Source organism: Liolophura sinensis, chromosome 6 (assembly GCF_032854445.1).
Source record: "Liolophura sinensis isolate JHLJ2023 chromosome 6, CUHK_Ljap_v2, whole genome shotgun sequence".
NCBI classification, from domain to species: domain Eukaryota; kingdom Metazoa; phylum Mollusca; class Polyplacophora; order Chitonida; family Chitonidae; genus Liolophura; species Liolophura sinensis.
This window is the reverse complement of record NC_088300.1, coordinates 14069174-14089829: the sequence shown is the minus strand read 5'-3', so window position 1 is coordinate 14089829 and position 20656 is coordinate 14069174. Positions and strand designations below refer to the sequence as shown.

The 20656-nt window shown below is 41.6% G+C and overlaps 1 protein-coding gene across 1 annotated transcript; it reads right to left on the bottom strand.

Moving 5' to 3' along the window:
* Positions 1-294: 294 nt before the first annotated feature.
* LOC135466918 (uncharacterized) lies at positions 295-20061 on the bottom strand. The gene is made up of 13 exons (XM_064744670.1): positions 19960-20061; positions 18679-18714; positions 17632-17749; positions 16810-16925; positions 16117-16355; positions 14380-15209; positions 13887-13978; positions 12756-12911; positions 9251-10995; positions 8054-8181; positions 5759-5841; positions 2038-2133; positions 295-1485 (listed from the first exon to the last, which is right to left on the bottom strand). Exons 1-13 carry the CDS (start codon positions 20059-20061, stop codon positions 1375-1377), a joined length of 3852 nt encoding a protein of 1283 aa, XP_064600740.1. The 3' UTR covers positions 295-1374.
* Between the last annotated feature and the right edge of the window lie 595 nt (positions 20062-20656).

Below are 20656 nucleotides of genomic sequence, written 5' to 3'. Positions count from 1 at the left end.
ACTTATGATATCTACTTGCACTTGGTAAAACATAATCTACACTGCATGCAAACAAAAAACACTTCAGCTTACACATGCACAACAAGAAATAATCTTTTCAGTAAACTTGGTTAAATGTTTCTATTTATCACGAGGCTTTTTTACTAATGTAACATTAAAGTTTGATTCCAGTGTTGTAAACATTTGAGTATATATATATATATATATATATGTATACATGTATATATAGAAATATTTAATAGAAATGTAAACAACAAATTTCAGTCATTCAGTAAAAATTCACTGATTGTGCTATGGATGAAATTGTTCCTGATCCTAAAAATTGGGAAGAAGGCATGCCTGTAATATAATGGTGAAACACATACCCTAATGGACCCACTGGTACTTACATATGCATTAAGCAATAATAGATAGCTGTTCTATGTTTCAGACATTGGTAGTCATAAAATATTTCTGTCACAGAAAAGGAAAGTACCTGACTGCCAATCAGGATAGGCAAATAGACATGGTAGGGGAGACAACTCAAAGAGTGCATCAATTGCCTTTAGACAGATACACAAAAGCTTGCAAGTTTTCAGCGAAGGACTAGGTAAACAAAAGATGCCATATGGCATTAATTTGTAATTTGCCACTGTCATTAAAACATATTTTTACTAGTGCCATTTTGTGAAATACAAACTGAGTTTGTAAAGAAAAATTTTGTTCCTGCTATATGTTGTGTTGTCCTGTCAGTGGCTTCTCACCCAAACAGAGGAACAAAGGTCATACATTCCAAAGGTCAAGAAGGTCAGAACTTCTGAAAGTCCAGAAGGTCACATCTGCACAAAAATCTCTGACAGGCATTATGCAAAGAGCAAGATGCATTTTCCAAGACAGACATAAGAATGAGGAGAATTCTTTAAAATATTATGATATTTTGGAAGATGCATTACATTCAAAAACATGATAACTTATACATACAGAACAAAAACAGTGTGTTCATTGAATCTGGTTAAATATTTCGATTTAACTTAAGGCTTTTTCACTAATGTAACATTAAAGTTTGATACCACAAAAAAAATCCTACGATCTTTTGGAACATGCATCACATTAAACAACATGATAACTTTTCTCTTGTCCGTCAACACAATTTGCGTTTCAGTCGATGATAATGGCATTCACAGGCTGACATTTCCTACCCTTTTCCTCTGTGTTCCTTCCTTTGCTAAATGTGTTCTCCTTACAAGTCTATACGTCCTGTCATATATACTTGTACTAGATCTGGATCATGTACAGGTATAAAGTGGAAAGCAAATGGTGGAATCTGGCTTCAGATTAGTGACCACGCCTGATACATGACGACATACACGTCGCCCTTGGCCGGGGGTGAACATGTCAGCCTGTGAGGCTTGCCCAATCGATGTCTGAGAAGAATGGGTGAGATTTAATCTCCTCCACGCCTGTAATACCGGCACCCAGTCTCTCTCGGGGGTTGTGACGTAGCAGCTGAAGGTAACATAAACATATATGTATGTAGTATACATTGAAAATGAGCTACACTGATTTACTTCAACCAAGGCCATCAAGGGGAACCTTTTATTGATGTTTTCTTTTCTTTTTTAAAAATGAGGCGTACAAGGATGAGACTTTCAGCTGATCAAGTGATTTCCAATGATTTTAAGCAGATTGCAGATTTCCAAAGTATCTATAATCTTTGACCAAAATGAACAAATTGAACTGTTTTAATGATTGGGTCAGTTAGTACAAAAAATTTAAACTGATTTTGATGGAAAAGATTCTCTTTCCTGAGTGAAGCAGATGAATGACCTACTTGTATGTCAATAAATTGCTTGACTTATTTATCTGATTGGTGTTTTATGCCGTACTCAAGATTATTTGACTTATGCCACGGTGACCAGCAGTGTGGTGGGAGGAAACCAAGCAGAACCCTGGCGAAACTCCGCAAGTTGCTACGTCAATAATAACTGACATTACCAACTGTTCATGTTCATGATGACTATCTTGGATTTTGATAAAGTAGACCATTATGGTATTTACCTCCTCAAGTAGGGCTGTGGCCTCTGCTGAAAGATGGGAAGGAAGGAAGAGCTGGGTGTGGGAGGTGACTCCCCCGGGGTGACCAGATAACAGGCTCTGAAACAACACAATCAGCGGTAAGACAAATATAGGACATCAACACCATCTACACCAGTAAGCTAATATTCTTTGACTTAATATATTGTTATAAGATTATTTCACTGTCCATGACCAAAAGGAGTACAAACATGTTTGCTATGTACATACAGGAGGTAGGTCATGTCCGTGTGGTTAAAAAAACCCACTAATATGTCAAATGTAAACAATGTAAGGATGCCATTATTGGATGAGTGGCTTATTCCCCAACTGCCTGTGAATGTGTAACTTCTCAGGGAGGACAGGTTGGCAGTAGTGTCTGTGCTGCCCAGCGGGCGATCTATGTTTCACTTCTCGGAAATATACAGTCACTTTCAGGGTAAAATCGCACAAAGAGACAATGAGTGATACAAGCTCCAAAAAATAGCCAGTGGCAAAGCACAAGCTCACAAAGTGCTCTGTACAGAAAATGGAAGTACAAATGATGAATGTCAAAAGGAGTGAAAGCCGATATCTCCAACCCAGCAAAATCCTTCACAGTGAATGACAGTAAATGTCACTGCTCTCAAATGAACTTGAGTAAATGACTGCTTAAAAGTGGACTTAAATGAAATAGTTTACAAAGAAAATTCTGGATGGTTTGATCGTAAACGTGTTTACAACACTGATATGTATTTCCAGAATGTATACCCCATTTACATTAACACGAAATTCATAAAAACCAAAGCCTCCAGAACACTCAACTGAATGACAGTGCAGGCTATAACATACACAAAGGGGGAAAATGTAGGTCAGACATTGACCTGGTGAATTAAAAAAAAAAATACAATATTTAAAGACAGGGTTCGTAACAACAATTAAACACTATCAAGGAAAATAGCTTAACATTTATATTTTTTTACTTCTTTACGTACAATTTTTCAGTAAAATGCACTTGAAACATTGGATTCAATGATGCCTTTTCCTTACCACATTGGAACCAGGTTCTATAAACAATATTCTAACTAATCTCCTTGACAATGTTAAATGGTCTTATTTGTTTATTTATTTGATTGGTGTTTTAAGCTGCACTCAAGAACATTTCATACAATGAGGGCAACCATTTATGAGAAGGAAACCGGACACACTTCGGGTAAAATCCTTGACTATCCGTAGGTTTGTGCCAGGCCTTCCCACATACAGCGGGAGAGTAAGCCACCTTGAGCTGGACTTGAACTCACAGCAACCGCCTTGCTTCTTTACTGAGGCCCCTAAATGTTCTTACTAAAATGAAGCTTGTCTGAGATCACCTGTTTTCCACTAATACTGCACACACATCCACTGAACACTTCTGCCCACAAGGAGTTCACAGAGCAGTGCCCCCAGGCTCCACCAGTCACACACTTCACTGTACCCTGTGATTCCATCAATACTTACCCTGCCCACAAGGAGTTCATAGAGCAGTGCCCCCAGGCTCCACCAGTCACACACTTCACTGTACCCTGTGATTCCATCAATACTTACCCTGCCCACAAGGAGTTCATAGAGCAGTGGCCCCAGGCTCCACCAGTCACACACTTCACTGTACCCTGTGATTCCATCAATACTTACCCTGCCCACAAGGAGTTCATAGAGCAGTGCCCCCAGGCTCCACCAGTCACACACTTCACTGTATCCTGTGATTCCATCAATACTTACCCTGCCCACAAGGAGTTCATAGAGCAGTGCCCCCAGGCTCCACCAGTCACACACTTCACTGTACCCTGTGATTCCATCAATACTTAGCCTGCCCACAAGGAGTTCATAGAGCAGTGCCCCCAGGCTCCACCAGTCACACAGTTCACTGTATCCTGTGATTCCATCAATACTTACCCTGCCCACAAGGAGTTCATAGAGCAGTGCCCCCAGGCTCCACCAGTCACACACTTCACTGTATCCTGTGATTCCATCAATACTTACCCTGCCCACAAGGAGTTCATAGAGCAGTGCCCCCAGGCTCCACCAGTCACACACTTCACTGTATCCTGTGATTCCATCAATGCTTACCCTGCCCACAATGAGTTCATAGAGCAGTGGCCCCAGGCTCCACCAGTCACACACTTCACTGTATCCTGTGATTCCATCAATACTTACCCGGCCCACAAGGAGTTCATAGAGCAGTGCCCCCAGGCTCCACTAGTCACACACTTCACTGTATCCTGTGATTCCATCAATACTTACCCTGCCCACAAGGAGTTCATAGAGCAGTGCCCCCAGGCTCCACCAGTCACACACTTCACTGTATCCTGTGATTCCATCAATACTTACCCTGCCCACAATGAGTTCATAGAGCAGTGGCCCCAGGCTCCACCAGTCACACACTTCACTGTACCCTGTGATTCCATCAATACTTACCCTGCCCACAAAGAGTTCACAGAGCAGTGGCCCCAGGCTCCACCAGTCACACACTTCACTGTATCCTGTGATTCCATCAATACTTACCCTGCCCACAAGGAGTTCATAGAGCAGTGCCCCCCAGGCTCCACCAGTCACACACTTCACTGTATCCTGTGATTCCATCAATACTTACCCTGCCCACAAAGAGTTCACAGAGCAGTGGCCCCAGGCTCCACCAGTCACACACTTCACTGTATCCTGTGATTCCATCAATACTTACCCTGCCCACAAGGAGTTCATAGAGCAGTGCCCCCCAGGCTCCACCAGTCACACACTTCACTGTATCCTGTGATTCCATCAATACTTACCCTGCCCACAATGAGTTCATAGAGCAGTGCCCCCAGGCTCCACCAGTCACACACTTCACTGTATCCTGTGATTCCATCAATACTTACCCTGCCTACAAGGAGTTCATAGAGCAGTGCCCCCAGGCTCCACTAGTCACACACTTCACTGTATCCTGTGATTCCATCAATACTTACCCTGCCTACAAGGAGTTCATAGAGCAGTGGCCCCAGGCTCCACCAGTTACACACTTCACTGTATCCTGTGATTCCATCAATACTTACCCTGCCCACAAGGAGTTCATAGAGCAATGTCCCCAGGCTCCACCAGTCACACACTTCACTGTACCCTGTGATTCCATCAATACTTACCCTGCCCACAAGGAGTTCATAGAGCAGTGCCCCCAGGCTCCACCAGTCACACACTTCACTGTACCCTGTGATTCCATCAATACTTACCCTGCCCACAAGGAGTTCATAGAGCAGTGCCCCCAGGCTCCACCAGTCACACACTTTCTGTGATTCCATCCATACTTACCCTGCCCACAAGAAGTTTATAGAGCAGTGCCCCCAGGCTCCACCAGTCACACACTTCACTGTACCCTGTGATTCCATCAATACTTACCCTGCCCACAAGGAGTTCATAGAGCAGTGCCCCCAGGCTCCACCAGTCACACACTTCACTGTACCCTGTGATTCCATCAATACTTACCCTGCCCACAAGGAGTTCATAGAGCAGTGCCCCCAGGCTCCACCAGTCACACACTTTCTGTGATTCCATCCATACTTACCCTGCCCACAAGAAGTTTATAGAGCAGTGCCCCCAGGCTCCACGAGTCACACACTTCACTGTACCCTCCCTGCCCACAAGGAGTTCATAGAGCAGTGCCCCCCAGGCTCCACCAGTCACACACTTCACTGTACCCTGTGATTCCATCCATACTTACCCTGCCCACAAGGAGTTCATAGAGCAGTGCCCCCAGGCTCCACCAGTCACACACTTCACTGTATCCTGTAATTCCTCGAACCTCTGCAAAAACAGACAGTAGGAATAAAATGTAAGTCTGTGTCCCTGTAAAGCCATACTACAGACACCTTGCAAAACACCTGGCCTGATACATGTACCTGATATAGCAGATGACATACACCTGGCCTGATACATGTGCCCAGTACAGCAGATGACCATGACTTGGCCTGATACATGTGCCCAGTATAGCAGATAAGATACACCTGACCTGATATATGTACCCGGTATAGCAGATGACATTCACCTGGCCTGATACATGTGCCCAGTATAGCAGATAAGATACACCTGACCTGATATATGTACCTGGTATAGCAGATGACATTCACCTGGCCTGATATATGTACCTGGTATAGCAGATGACATACACCTGGCCTGATACATGTACCCGGTATAGCAGATGACATTCACCTGGCCTGATACATGTGCCCAGTATAGCAGATAAGATACACCTGACCTGATATATGTACCTGGTATACCAGATGACATTCACCTGGCCTGACATATGTACCCGGTATAGCAGATGACATACACCTGGCCTGATACATGTACCCGGTATAGCAGATGATATACACCTGGCCTGATACATGTACCCGGTATAGCAGATGACATTCACCTGGCCTGATACATGTGCCCAGTATAGCAGATAAGATACACCTGACCTCATATATGTACCTGGTATAGCAGATGACATTCACCTGGCCTGATATATGTACCCGGTATAGCAGATGACACACACCTGGCCTGATACATGTACCCAGTATAGCAGATAAGATACACCTGGCCTGATATATGTACCCGGTATAGCAGATGACACACACCTGGCCTGATACATGTACCCGGTATAGCAGATGACATACACCTGGCTTAATACATGTACCCGGTATAGCAGATGACATGCACCTGGCCTGATACGTGTACCCGGTATAGCAGATGACATACACCAGGCCTGATATATGTACCCGGTATAGCAGATGACAATGACCTGGCCTGATACATGTAACCGGTATAGCAGATGACAATGACCTGGCCTGATGGGATAAACCTGGCCAAGCAATATAGAGATGTTGTACACATCCCTCCTCCACTCTGTATTACCTATGGTGTTCACTCACACAGGTACCATATATCAGCTTACCTGGGGCCACATTGAGATGTTGTACACATCCCTCCTCCACTCTGTATTACCTATGGTGTTCACTCATACAGGTACCATATATCAGCTTACCTGGGGCCATATAGAGATGTTCTACACATCCCTCCTCCACTCTGTATTACCTATGGTGTTCACTCACACAGGTACCATATATCAGCTTACCTGGGGCCACATTGAGATGTTGTACACATCCCTCCTCCACTCTGTATTACCTATGGTGTTCACTCACACAGGTACCATATATCAGCTTACCTGGGGCCACATTGAGATGTTGTACACATCCCTCCTCCACTCTGTATTACCTATGGTGTTCACTCATACAGGTACCATATATCAGCTTACCTGGGGCCACATAAAGATGTTCTACACATCCCTCCTCCACTCTGTATTACCTATGGTGTTCACTCACACAGGTACCATATATCAGCTTACCTGGGGCCACATAGAGATGTTGTACACATCCCTCCTCCACTCTGTATTACCTATGGTGTTCACTCACACAGGTACCATATATCAGCTTACCTGGGGCCATATAGAGAGGTTCTACACATCCCTCCTCCACTCTGTATTACCTATGGTGTTCACTCATACAGGTACCATATATCAGCTTACCTGGGGCCACATTGAGATGTTGTACACATCCCTCCTCCACTCTGTATTACCTATGGTGTTCACTCACACAGGTACCATATATCAGCTTACCTGGGGCCACATAGAGATGTTGTACACATCCCTCCTCCACTCTGTATTACCTATGGTGTTCACTCACACAGGTACCATATATCAGCTTACCTGGGGCCATATAGAGATGTTCTACACATCCCTCCTCCACTCTGTATTACCTATGGTGTTCACTCCCACAGGTACCATATATCAGCTTACCTGGGGCCACATTGAGATGTTCTACACATCCCTCCTCCACTCTGTATTACCTATGGTGTTCACTCACACAGGTACCATATATCAGCTTACCTGGGGCCACATAGAGATGTTCTACACATCCCTCCTCCACTCTGTATTACCTATGGTGTTCACTTATACAGGTATCATATACCAGCTTACCTGGGGCCACATAGAGCTGTTCTACGCACTCCTCCTCGACCCTCTCTTCTGTGTTAGACCACTGGCTGAAGTAGGTAAGTAACACATGTCCCCGGTCCCCCAGCAGGATGTTGTCAGGGTTCAGGTCTCTGTAACAACAACAATGTAATCTATATTACGGATGGTTTGCAAAGGCAGCCATCTTTGAGGTAAGTTCGTGTATATTGCCTATTGTATGACCAGCTTATGACACCTCTAACAACAGACACCCAGTAGGCAATACACAAACTTACCGAAAGATGGCTGCCGTTGCAAACCATCTATACTACACAGCCCTGTGCCAATAATGCAGCTATATGTATTCTATTGGTCGAAAGTGACGTTTGGGATGAAAGAATATATATATATATATATATATATATATATAATATTGGAATTTTAAAAATGTGACGTAATTGTATAATATGAATCAGAGTTCAATTGTTCAAAAGTGTATTATGATTCAAGCCTGGAGTTATCACTAGGTTAAGACTTAAAAATCTCATCTGTTGTCGTTAGAATAAGAGGAGTATAACAGTTTGAGTGAGCCTGATGCTGAACGCATCTACATGTAGTTAGGGCTGTAAATATGTGTATATAATGCAAGTATTAGGATCATGTACTGGTTGTCTCATACACTGTATGAATAATATAGCACACTGTGGTCGGACAACAGAGTGGGGTGGGACTTAAAAGTGGTTGGACTATACACTGGCTGTCCAAAATACTATATGAACCATACACCACTGGATGTCATATTGTGGTTGTATAGAGCTTTAGGGCCACAGAGAGTGACTGCCCATTTCCTCCTTCCATAATTTTTGGCAGCCGTCATGTAACAGAAATATTCTTGAGTGTGGCATAAAACATCTATAAAATGAAAAAACAGAGTGTGGTTGGACCACAGAGTGTGACTGAAGAATAGATTAGTTGGTTCATATCTTAGTTATGATTATAGAAATTGACCTAAAATGTTCACGACTAATATTCCCATTTTACTTTACCTTACATAGATCTTTTGACATTTGTTTGGAAGGTAGGGTGATATTCTACTCCAAGTATCGAGTTTTATTCAGCACCAAAAAGAAATATTTTACGACCTTTATTTGCATTTTTTGGGGTAAAATTTGAGGTCATTTAACGTAACCATGTACCTTTATAGATATGCATTGTTCTTACCTGCAGACAATGCCCATGGAGTGTAGACTATTAAGGCACACCACAATTTCCGCTGCCCACTGTTTGATACAGTTCTCAGGAATCTTCACTACGTCATGGTTAAGTGCTGAGGCTGTATCCAGCTGTTCAAACACAGCTGATATTGTCCTTGTGCGAGATTTCGACGGCGACTTAAGGTCACACTCAAATGACGCTGATCGACATGGCTCCTTTGAATTCATCCTGATAATGTTGGTGCCTTTCCTGGTGCCACTCGCACTGCGCTGCCTGTCCCTAGGGCTAGGCTGAACCATGTGGTTAGCCACGTACGAAGGCGCCTCAGTTTTTGCTGTGGGTGGGATTTGTTTGGGAGTACTTGTGTCATGTAATAGGGCAGTGATGCCCACCTCAACTGCATTGTCCAATGAAACTGTCTCAGATGATGTTGGTAACTCACTGAAACTCAAATTATCATTTTCTTTCGACTTGTTTAAGTCGTAAATACTGAGCTCGCAAGACGAGGGATTTGATGCAATATTTGCCAGCAGACTTGAGTTATTAATACTGGCTTCTGAACCTTCCAAATTTGGCACAGTGTTAAATGAAGTCCTGTCATCTTGCAAATTTCTGTCCACAGACTTCAGCAATTCTTTGGTGCTTTTAACAATACTTTCTGTATCTATTTCATCTATTAAGGCATCAGGGTATGATGAGCTGAGTAACTTTTGAGCAGTGTCACTCTGTTCCTCAGCTGGAGCAGTTAATGCATCCTCTGTTGAAAAGACGTCAGACTCCTCGGGAATACTGTGAATATGGTCAGACGTGTGGCTGTCCTGTCTGTGGAAACTATCACCTTCCTCAAAACTACCTATGGAGAAGTTCTCCAAGGAACGCTTACTGCCTTGTAGTGTCTCTTCAAATCTTTCACCCGCTGGAATCTTGTCAGAGAACGTGCTTGTGTTGTGGGAAATGCCCGTGTTAATATGTGACATGTCATCAGAGGTAAGACTACAATTCCTTAAATCTGACTGGTCGCTGCCATTTGTGGTGGAGGGAAGAGTCTGGTTGGTTGTTAATTCTGCCTCTGGTCCTGCAGAGTCTTTTGAGCTGACAAATTTGACTCCTATCTCCGTTAATAACCCTTGCTCATGATCTCCTTGTGCAGCAGGGGTCTCTTTTGAAAACAATTCCACATACGCTGATGAGCAAATATCCGGCGACAAGCTCCTGATTGTTTTACCTGCACCAAGTTTACCACTAATCCCATCACATACTGCAGTAATCCCACCATCTATTGTACCATCCTTATCACATACGGTAACAATATCAGCCATGTTACCAGCCTCACGAAGAGGGCTGGCAATATCACACATTTTACCATCTCTTTCACAAAGATAAGTCACATTATCACAAATATCAATGACAGAGCCTCCGTTGACATCAGCAGCACTAGCACTGTTTTTGTTACCATTCGTGTTACGGTCCTCACTGGCTGCCTCATCTGTGTGAAATTTCTGACCCCTATAGATGTTCCCCTTCCCTTCTCCCTCACATATATTCACATTACCCTTCATGCCAGAACCGTGGTTGTACTGTAAGTAAGCCCCGATGTAGTTCCACAGCTTTCCCCCGCTCGCGTACTGTAGCAACATATACACAGCATTGTCCGTCTCATAAAACTTATAGAACTGCACCATGTACGGGCATGAGGTGGGCACGATATTGGGGCGCTTGGGAACTGGTGTGACCACGGCCTTATGGAGTGTCTGAAAGAACAAGGTATCAGGTATGTAACAGACAGACAGAATGCAATGACATGGAGAGTTACTGAAGTTGATGTAACATCAAATTTGTCACTAATCCATAGAAAGAAACACATTCAAATTAAGTTGATTAACAATGCCACAGGAACATGTAAATTGCAATGACAGAGTTACACTGGGCAAAATAACAGTAAATTTGTTCCTCACACATATATATGTGTATATTCCTTGAAAATAACATGAAGTCTGAAACTGCAGTTGGAATATAACAGAATGTAGAAAGTTAAGAAGGCGTTTTATTACTTTTTTTTCGCATGTAAATTCTCCTCACCATGGGATCTTTCTCTGTTTCTTCAAATATATATATATATATATATATATATATATATATTTATATATGTATAAATGAGCATCTTACTTCACTTCTCCAGTAAAGTGTAACTGTATACTTTCTAAATCTTGACAACAAATACATACGAATGTCACAGAAATTGTACAAATCAACCTGTACCAAGCACACAATGATCTAACAATATTTCACATCAAGAATGCATTAACATTTGGTTGACATTTCTTATATGAACTTCATATGAAGTACAAAAAAGCTCCTTAGCCTCATTCTTGAGGTGTAAAAATGGCTTTACACTACAGCTTTCCACATGCTACAGTGGTCTGTCACGTCACAGGCTACAGTGGTCTGCCACAGGCTACAGTGGTCTGCCATAGGCTACAGTGGTCTGTCACAGGCTACAGTGGTCTGCCACAGGATACAGGATACAGTGGTCTGCCATAGGCTACAGTGGTCTGCCACAGGCTACAGTGGTCTGTCACAGGCTACAGTGGTCTGTCACAGGCTACAGTCTGGAAGTTAACTAGCCTACAGTCATGACATCAATGATGACAGCTGTCAATACAACACGGTAGGGAGAAGAAGCGCTAAACCGGTATGTTAACTGTTTACATCAATTCCTAAAATTTCAAACCATTGACGGAAAATATGCATAAAACAAAGCAGTAATTAAAAGATTTAAAATATGCCTCAAAAATGAAAATTAAAAAAAATATATATATTTTGGCACAACTTTCTCTATTTCCCTTAAAAGAATATACTTTTTTTAAAATTCCTTTTCATGTATCCATCAATATTATTTCAATGACGTAAAAAAAAAAAAAAGAGCCAAAAACTTCAAGCACAAGCACGGATGGTCAGGGAAACTCACGACCATTTGCATGATGCTGTCAGACCTTGCCACATAGAGCCTTACCTGAACCTCCACCACTATACTGCACCTAACTTCCTAACATAGGTGTTGTCTATACATTTATGGCACCTGCACCTCCATTACCATATTGCACCTACTCTTATAACACAGGCGCTATCTTCACTCTCTTTGGAGGCTCAGTTGGTTAGTGCACTCGCGCAGCGTAATGACCAAGAAGCCTCTCACCAAAGCGGTAGCTATGAGTTCAAGTCCAGCTCAAGCTGGCTTCCTCTCCGGCCATAACTGAGAAGGCCTGCAGCAACCTGCAGATGGTCATGGGTTTCCACCGGGCTCTGCCTTGTTTCCTCCCACCATAATGCTGGCTGCTGTCATATAAGTGAAATATTCTGGAGTACGGCGTAAAACACCAATCAAATAAATAAATAAATAAAAACACTCTCTTCGTGTGCCGGTACCTCCATTACCATATTGCTCCTACCTTTATGACACAGGTGCTATCTACATTCTGCACCAGTACCTACATTACCGTATTGCGCCTACCTTTATAACATAGGTGCTGTCTGTACTCCTATCCAGTACCAGTAACACCTTGCCCACTGTACCCAGCACCTTGAAGTTCTTCAGCTCTGATGGAGGGCCTTTCAAGTATGCCAGCGATGGATCAATTTCTATGTCTGGCGACATTAATGATTCATTCTGAAACCAGAGCCGATACACCACATACACATATGGAAAGGTCATAAACCAATCTGTAACAAACTAACTTTTGAATGCAGACAATCTTGTGGTCTCCACCAAAACCTGTGAACACATACTAGCTGCAACATCCTGATAAAGTTGCATGACTGAAGGGCCCATGCTAGAAGATAGAATATCAAGCATTTTATCAATCAATCGACAACTGAAACACACAAACAGAGGGGCTAGGTTAAAATGGCCAAGTGATATCAGCTCCCAGAAATCACAGAAATATCCTTGACTTACCATCCCACAATCTCCTTATTAAATATTAAATTTGATCATTATTATCTTGATACATGAAGCAGCATAGTCTACAGATACACAACAGCATAACATTCTGTACTCACTCTCAATGCTTATGTTTTATTTTGTTTCACGTGCAACAACATATACTGCACACCAACTTGCGCTTACAAGATTAGTGTAAAGAAAGTTTGACACATCCTTTGAAAACTGGTAATAAAAAAAAAAAAATAATGCACATGTAAACCATATCCAGTACCGGTATTACATGAAAGGTAAACTGGCTAGCGGCCATTACAACACTTCCTATAGATTGATAAAAACGTCTATCATGGTGGGTACTACAGATCTTCAACCAAGGAAATAGGGTGATTTCATTTCAGTTCAAATATGTGTAGCACATTTTGAAAAGATGAAGCAGCAGATGTGATCAATCACAGTGTTCGTATTATAAAGTGTGTACCACATATGACAGATCTCACAATATCTGACTAAAGACATGTGCCACGAAATTTCACTGGATGACCTTGTTAAGGCTAACCTGTAACTGGGTCAAACTACCTGATGTGTTAAATTCACTGAAGGGTCCAACTGCAGCAAAGCAAAAGCAAACCGTTGACCTTTGACATACTGCAAACATGAACCAATATTATATGCTGACAAAGAGGCATTAACTTTCAGACTCACTGTCATGTATCTCTTGCCCAGATCTTCAACTCTCATCAGGTATTTAGCTGTCTTCCTCTTCACCGCTTCTCTCCGAGCCTTGTTAGTGTCACCTGAATCAACGGATTTACTTATTGTTAAAACCAGTGACTCATTTTTTACAAGTCAAATTATTACATTTTTTGTGAGCAGCTTAAAGTAACATTTAATAACTATCTTTGACCAGGTATGTCACTGAAAAATGGTGGATTTTTCAAAACCTATATATTCATGAAATCATCATGGTCAGAGTCAGTGTGTGCCATTAGAGGAGCATCCCAGTGTCTTTCAGAAAAAATGAGCATGGGAAAGATACAGAAAATAGGGAGAAAATTATAAATGAGACGTCCTGAAAACTGCAGCTTCAATCACACAGACAGTTTTACACAGATAAATCTTTATTTCAAACTCTGCACAAAATCCTGAACTATTGTATTGGCAGTGTGTATTAAGCATACAATGTACCATGACTTACCCTGCACCCCTTGTAAGAGGATGCCCACCCCACTCATGTAGTAGGCGTGGGCCATCTCATAGTTCCCTGCCACCTCACTTTCCTGAGCCCGAGAAATCTGGTGAGCTGCAATGTAGATGTAATCATACTGACCGCCTAGGTCAATGTCTGCCACGCCCTCTGGGGTGGGTGTGCCGCGCCGTGGGCTCCCTGCTGCCGTTGCACGCACCACCTTTTTGGGGGAGGGGGTGGAGCTAGTGCTGGAGTTCTGGGAGGCCTTACGCTCAGGTGTACCACAGCTACTGATGCTGGGACTACGAGAAGACAGGTCCAGATCGCCCTTCCCACAATCCACTTTGGAGTGGGAGCGTGATTTGAGCGGATCAAACTCACTGAAGTCTGCCTTGTCCAGTGCCTTCACACTAGCGTCAGGCGGCACTGCTTCTGTACCACTGTCAGTATTGATATCGCTGCCACCTTTGGGTGTGGAGGTGCTTTCCGTGGGCCCCGACACCTCAAACGTGATCCCTGTATCCCCTTCCTCCTCACTTATGACAGGTTTTTGCTCTGTGGGCGTCTCCTCATTAGTCTCGATATCTGCGCAGGTTTTGAAGGCAGAAAGGAGCCAGGAATTGCTGTGGGTGAGTTCGGATGGAGTGTCTGGATCTGGGCTCGGGGAGATAGCATCAGATTTGAGCGGATCAAAGAAGGAGATGTCGGCCTCTGGGAGGGGAGTGCTGAGCGCAGACTCTACGTCTGTCAGATCTGGGTCATCATCACCATCGAAGGAGTTAAGGCTCATGTTGTCAGGAACTTGGGGTAGGTTCCATAATGTCTGACTCAGCTCATCCCTACCATAAACAAACTTGTTTTAAAATAACATTTACGAGGTTCTCAGGACAAAAAAAAATAAGCTCTAAAATGTTAATTCAAATGCTGACCTATGTACAAATTGCTCTGTGGAATTGGCACCAGGTTCCAGTTGTTCAAAACTGTTAGAAGACTTAATACCAGATTTAACTTTAAACGAAGTCCTCAATTTTGTACTTAGCACAAAAATAATTGCATGACAGTATACTGAATATGAACGAAGCCTTCTGCTGTTATACTTTAGACTTTGGTCAGCTGTATTGGCTGCCGAATTTGTCTAAAAATCTTATTATAAGATTGACTTAATACAAGTTTAGCTAATACACTTTCGAATAACTGGGCCCTGATACTAGTATCTCAGAAACATGCTAATAATGACTAATAGACTCAAGTGGAAGGCTTCCAAAACAATCTCTACAGGCAGGGTACTCTTATCACAGGTGTCAGTATGTTCCTTCACTGTGAATAACAGGTATTGTAAAACAGAGACATCAGCCTACATTTTACCGTAAAGACTACTGCTGGTCTGAATAAGGACATCCACCATACATCATGAACACCTCAATGCCTGCACTCTTTGCAAACACTGCTTAAAGCATTAAATTCATGCTTTTTAAACTGATGTTTTATATTGTACATGTACCTTCTTTCAGATTTAGATACCTTTGATAACCAGCATATCAGTTTGAATTGCACTGCATAAGGTATTAGCTCTAGCAATGGAAGGGGAGTAATCAGCATAAAAAACTTGATATTTCAGATTACTCTCCCCTGATTCCACCAAACCTTCATATCTGTACATGTCTATTTCCCTGATCAAAAAAAATGGCTACACATCTTGAATAGGCATTATCTGATACATATGCATGACTACAGCTATCAGCTTACCCCGCCTCCAATGTCTCAGCAGCCACACCCAGCTCGTTGGACACAGTAAGCTCATTGGCCAAGCCCTCCCCATTCTCCATATTTTGGGGGGTTTTTAGCTCCGCCTCGTCCTCTTCATTGGTCACATTATTTGTGGGTTCCTCCGTCACTGAAGACGTGCTCTGTTTCAGGTTCAGTCTTACAGGACGTAGAATTTTGCCGACTTGCTCAGCTTTCTGATGCTGTACTCTTTCCCCACCCTGCCACAAAACAGCAGCATTTTATCAAAATTCCTCCACCACATCCATACATACGACACAGTGTGATTGTATAAATTTTGTTTAATAATCTTTGATTGACCCAAATTTGACAAAATGTTCACATCTAAAATTCAATTATTTGCATGAAAAAAATTTCAAAATTCATAAGGAAAGAAAAAATAAATTTGTGAAGATTAATGAAACACATATTGCCTTTTTTGTCTGTCTGTGTCAAGTCTTGTGAAGTCAACTCTTCCTACAGTTTTTATGATATTGTGTTCTTACCAAGCTTGGTAAGCGTGACGGTGATCATCAGTTGTTTCATGGGGTGGCCCATGTGGATATTAAACACATCTTTAAATGACTTGTTACACAAATATGGGCTGGGGGACACATAATGTAGGCTCTGCACATCTCAATCCCTAGATCTACCTGTAAGCATTGCAAGTTTTACCTTGAAGAAGTCGACGAAGGCAGGTGATCTGTACAGGTGATATTGACGACCCACAAAGTTTAGCAGGTCCAGCGCACTCTTCCGACGTTCTTCTATCACACTCTCATCAAAACGACCTTCAACATTTGAACAATACACACATTCAGTGCGGAAATATATCTCTATCTACAAAATGTACACCATTTTAATATGGCAACCACACAAAACTTACAATAAAGCTTAATACATATTTATCTCGACTGACTGGCTGATTTATTGATTTGTATCTGTTAATCACTTTTCTCTGTTCATCAAGATTATATCAATATAACATAACACTATAGGCTTTGACCATGCCATCCACAGAATACAATATTTGATTTTTATTCTGAACTGTACACAAGCTGCTCTTATTACATCATTTGTGTTTCTGATTCTGAAGTGTACCTAAATTGTTCTTATTACATCATCAGAAAGAAACAGACAGTTGTCTAACCATACTTCATCATTCCAGAACAAATGGACACCAGCATGTCAGGAATGAATATTGATGATCACGAGGATGATATGCTTTTGTGCTCACCCTTAATGAGATTAAGGACACATTCCCACTGTACATTACACCGAATATGCATTGCCAACACAGTGAAATGAATAACACCCACCCACCCATACCTGAGACCTAATTAACAAATAAGGTAAATTTACAGTGACTTTGCTTAATAATAGCTCGGTTACCACAGCAAGATTTACTTATTTACATGCATTTATAATAATTATATATAATAATAATTTAATGCAACAATCTCTACTAACACTTGGTGAAATAGTTGAAGTACTTACCGAAAACTTTAGGTTTAGCAAACTCTGGGAATTCGTCTCTCCTATGGAGACATTTGTGCAGACTGGAGAGTGTCTTGTAGAGCAATTTGAAGTCATTGTACCTCTTCCAGATGACAACCTGTGGAGATGTCAAGGGGAGAATCAATTAAATGTGTACACAATCATCAGTGTACAGAGATCAATTTTTGTGTACCACAGCTGGTGTACCCGCCGGCTGTGCTATATTGATCTGACCCGAAATATATTAAACGTATTGCATTTAGAGAGGAACTTAAAAATCAAAACAAAAAAAAAAACACATTTGAAGGAAGCTAATTAAAACCAGTTTATGAGCCAAAAGCAACAATCTTTGATTAACCAGTTTAATGTTTATATCACACACTTGGCAAAATGCCAGCATACAAACCCAATTAAGAGTGACAAGATGTTAGGATTTTGCAGCATATTTATTTCATGAATTAACAGAATCACTTATTATGACACCTTGTGCAACATGTAAGACTTTTTTGTGATCCATTGCCTCAGGCATGGTTAGTTCTCACATAATTCTGATGAAAATCTAAAACACTCTGATTCCCGCATAAAAACGCCTAATTAGCATTAATATATGTTTCCTTAAGTGATTTGTTTTTATGTTTTCTTCCTTTTCAAGTCACAACTTGGGTATGCTCCACAGATCAGAACAACAATCTCATGACCATTCTTGAAACATTTATTTATTTTATTTATTTGATTGGTGTTTTACGCCGTACTCCAGAATATTTCACTTATATGACAGCGGCCAGCAGAGCCCGGTGGAAACCCACGACCATCCGCAGGTTGCTGGCAGACCTTCCCACATACGGCCAGAGAGGAAGCCAGCATGAGCTAGACTTGAACTCACAGCGACCGCATTGGTGAGAGGCTCCTGGATCATTACGCTGCGCTAGCGCGCTAACCAACTGAGCCACGGAGGCTCCCATTCTCAAAACAAATGAACATGAAAAAATTCATACATGAGGCTGTAAAGCAAATATTTCTAATAAGAGCCAATACAGAAAAAAATACCTCTGTCAAGTTCTCTTGGACTGTCACTGGAAACACCTGAAATTATTAAAATGTGAAACATGTCTCATAAAACTTTGATGTGGTACACAGAAACTACACCCATCAAGTAACAGTAAGCATAACAATGCCTAACAACAGTGACAAACTCACAAAAGAAAGCTTTATGTATGTCTTATTTTCTTTCTTAATGTTTATTTCATTGATGGCTTAAAGTCATTGAATTACTGTAAATTGTCGGCCTTTTCGCATGTTTGTAACCTGATTATCCAAGTCTATTCTGAAGGCATTAGTCTGTGATGACAAATAAGCTGATATACTTTTTGTGAAGTCCTGAAACTGGCCAATCCAACTAATGCAATTTGGCCTCCAAAATCAAATTAAAAGTGTGCATAAATTGTACTGAAAATGGTTGTTTCATAAGCAAAAAGGCTGATGAATTAGGGTAGTGAATAATGGAAAACAGGTGATATTGATGAAATTACCATGCATCTAGTCTCCTGAAAAAACACACTGATTGACTGATTGATTGACAGATTGATCGATTATAATCTAACACAGTAATTTACTCCAGGATAATTGACTTACAGGTACTGTATGAGACAGAACTAAGTCAATTCCATGAGCGGCAATAACCAGGATGCCCAAAGCAAACCACTGGCCTCTGGTAATTGACCAGCAAACTTTTCCACAGTGATTTTCATCCGCTAACCAAGCTTTCCATATTGATGGATGCAATAGCCTAGAAAAGGGTGGAGGCAGGGGAATGTCAAACATTTCTAGTACGAATCTAGAACCAGCACTTTGAACTTTGAAAGAAAAGCCTATCAACCTGCATGCCAAAAATCATTGCCTGTAAACTTTTGTGCTGTTTTCTGCTTCATTTCATTCACAGTGAAAATGGTAGCAGAGGAGTTAGTGATGCAGGTCAGAATATATACCTGAATTTTGCATGTGAGGTGTGCTGGCTATCTCCCTTATAAGATAAGATAGGGGGTCTGAGTGGGTCTGACTTAATTGACAGAATGCAGAGTCATACTGTACAGGAATAAATGCCACACACACACACACATGTAGGTAGACATAAGCATTCTATCTGAGCATTTCTACAGTTGTAGAAATAAGATAAAGTCAACCAGAGTGATTGCCAGTAGCAGTAGATATTTAGGTAACCTAATGATTATGATATTTTGGTGATTTTACGTCATTTTGATTCGGCTGCTGTGAGAGCTTTATGTACTCAGTTTGGGATAAACGTTAGACATTTGTTCGTTTGGGTGTTACCTTGCAAGTGACTTTGTAAATGGTGAAGCCATTTGGATGAAGCTTGGGGTCGGAAACATCAAATTCCCACACTCTCTCCACTTTTTTCCGCGGCGAAGCCATCGCTGATGACCGACACCCCGAGCGGGATTGTCGTGAAATTGAAACTTATTCCACTTTCTGGCAAGAGCAGACTACATCGCAGCATATTCAATTTTTATCTACAACAAAATTGAGTCTGGTATATAGACGGGTACATCGCACTACATCCATGATCTGTCTTAAGATGTAACCAGCGTTACAAACTGTGCAGTGTATTCAAAATTCCACAGACATAATCAATATATCTTTAAGATCTTGCAAAATACAGGAATATTTTATCACTACAGCGTCACCACAAAATTAAACCCATCAACTGGGTGAAAATTATATAAAATATATTTTAATAAATTTTATATTATATATAAAATCAAAGGTATGCACCTGTAAACCTGGGAGAGCCCGCGAGATTACTGAAATGCAAATTGTTTTGGTTATATCTGTGACTGACTAAGATAGTTATAAATGCTGTGGGCCTAATAGTCCCATGCACGATATACGTTCTTATAGCACGAGAGAAGAAAATGCTGATCGAAAAAGACAGAGTAGGCAGACCATTATACAGCTGAAAGATTACTTCACGTTTTACGAATACAACCGATTTACCTGGTGTTCTTCA

Excerpts from the sequence above, each read along its gene's own strand:
- LOC135466918 (XM_064744670.1), bottom strand. The coding sequence starts at position 20,061 with ATGGCTTCGCCGCGGAAAAAAGTGGAGAGAGTGTGGGAATTTGATGTT. Across the intron at positions 10,996-12,755 it reads ACAGCACCTATGTTATAAAG|ACACTCCATAAGGCCGTGGT; the intron begins GTAGGCGCAATA and ends TTGTTCTTTCAG. Across the intron at positions 5,842-8,053 it reads ACAGCTCTATGTGGCCCCAG|AGGTTCGAGGAATTACAGGA; the intron begins GTAAGCTGGTAT and ends CTGTTTTTGCAG.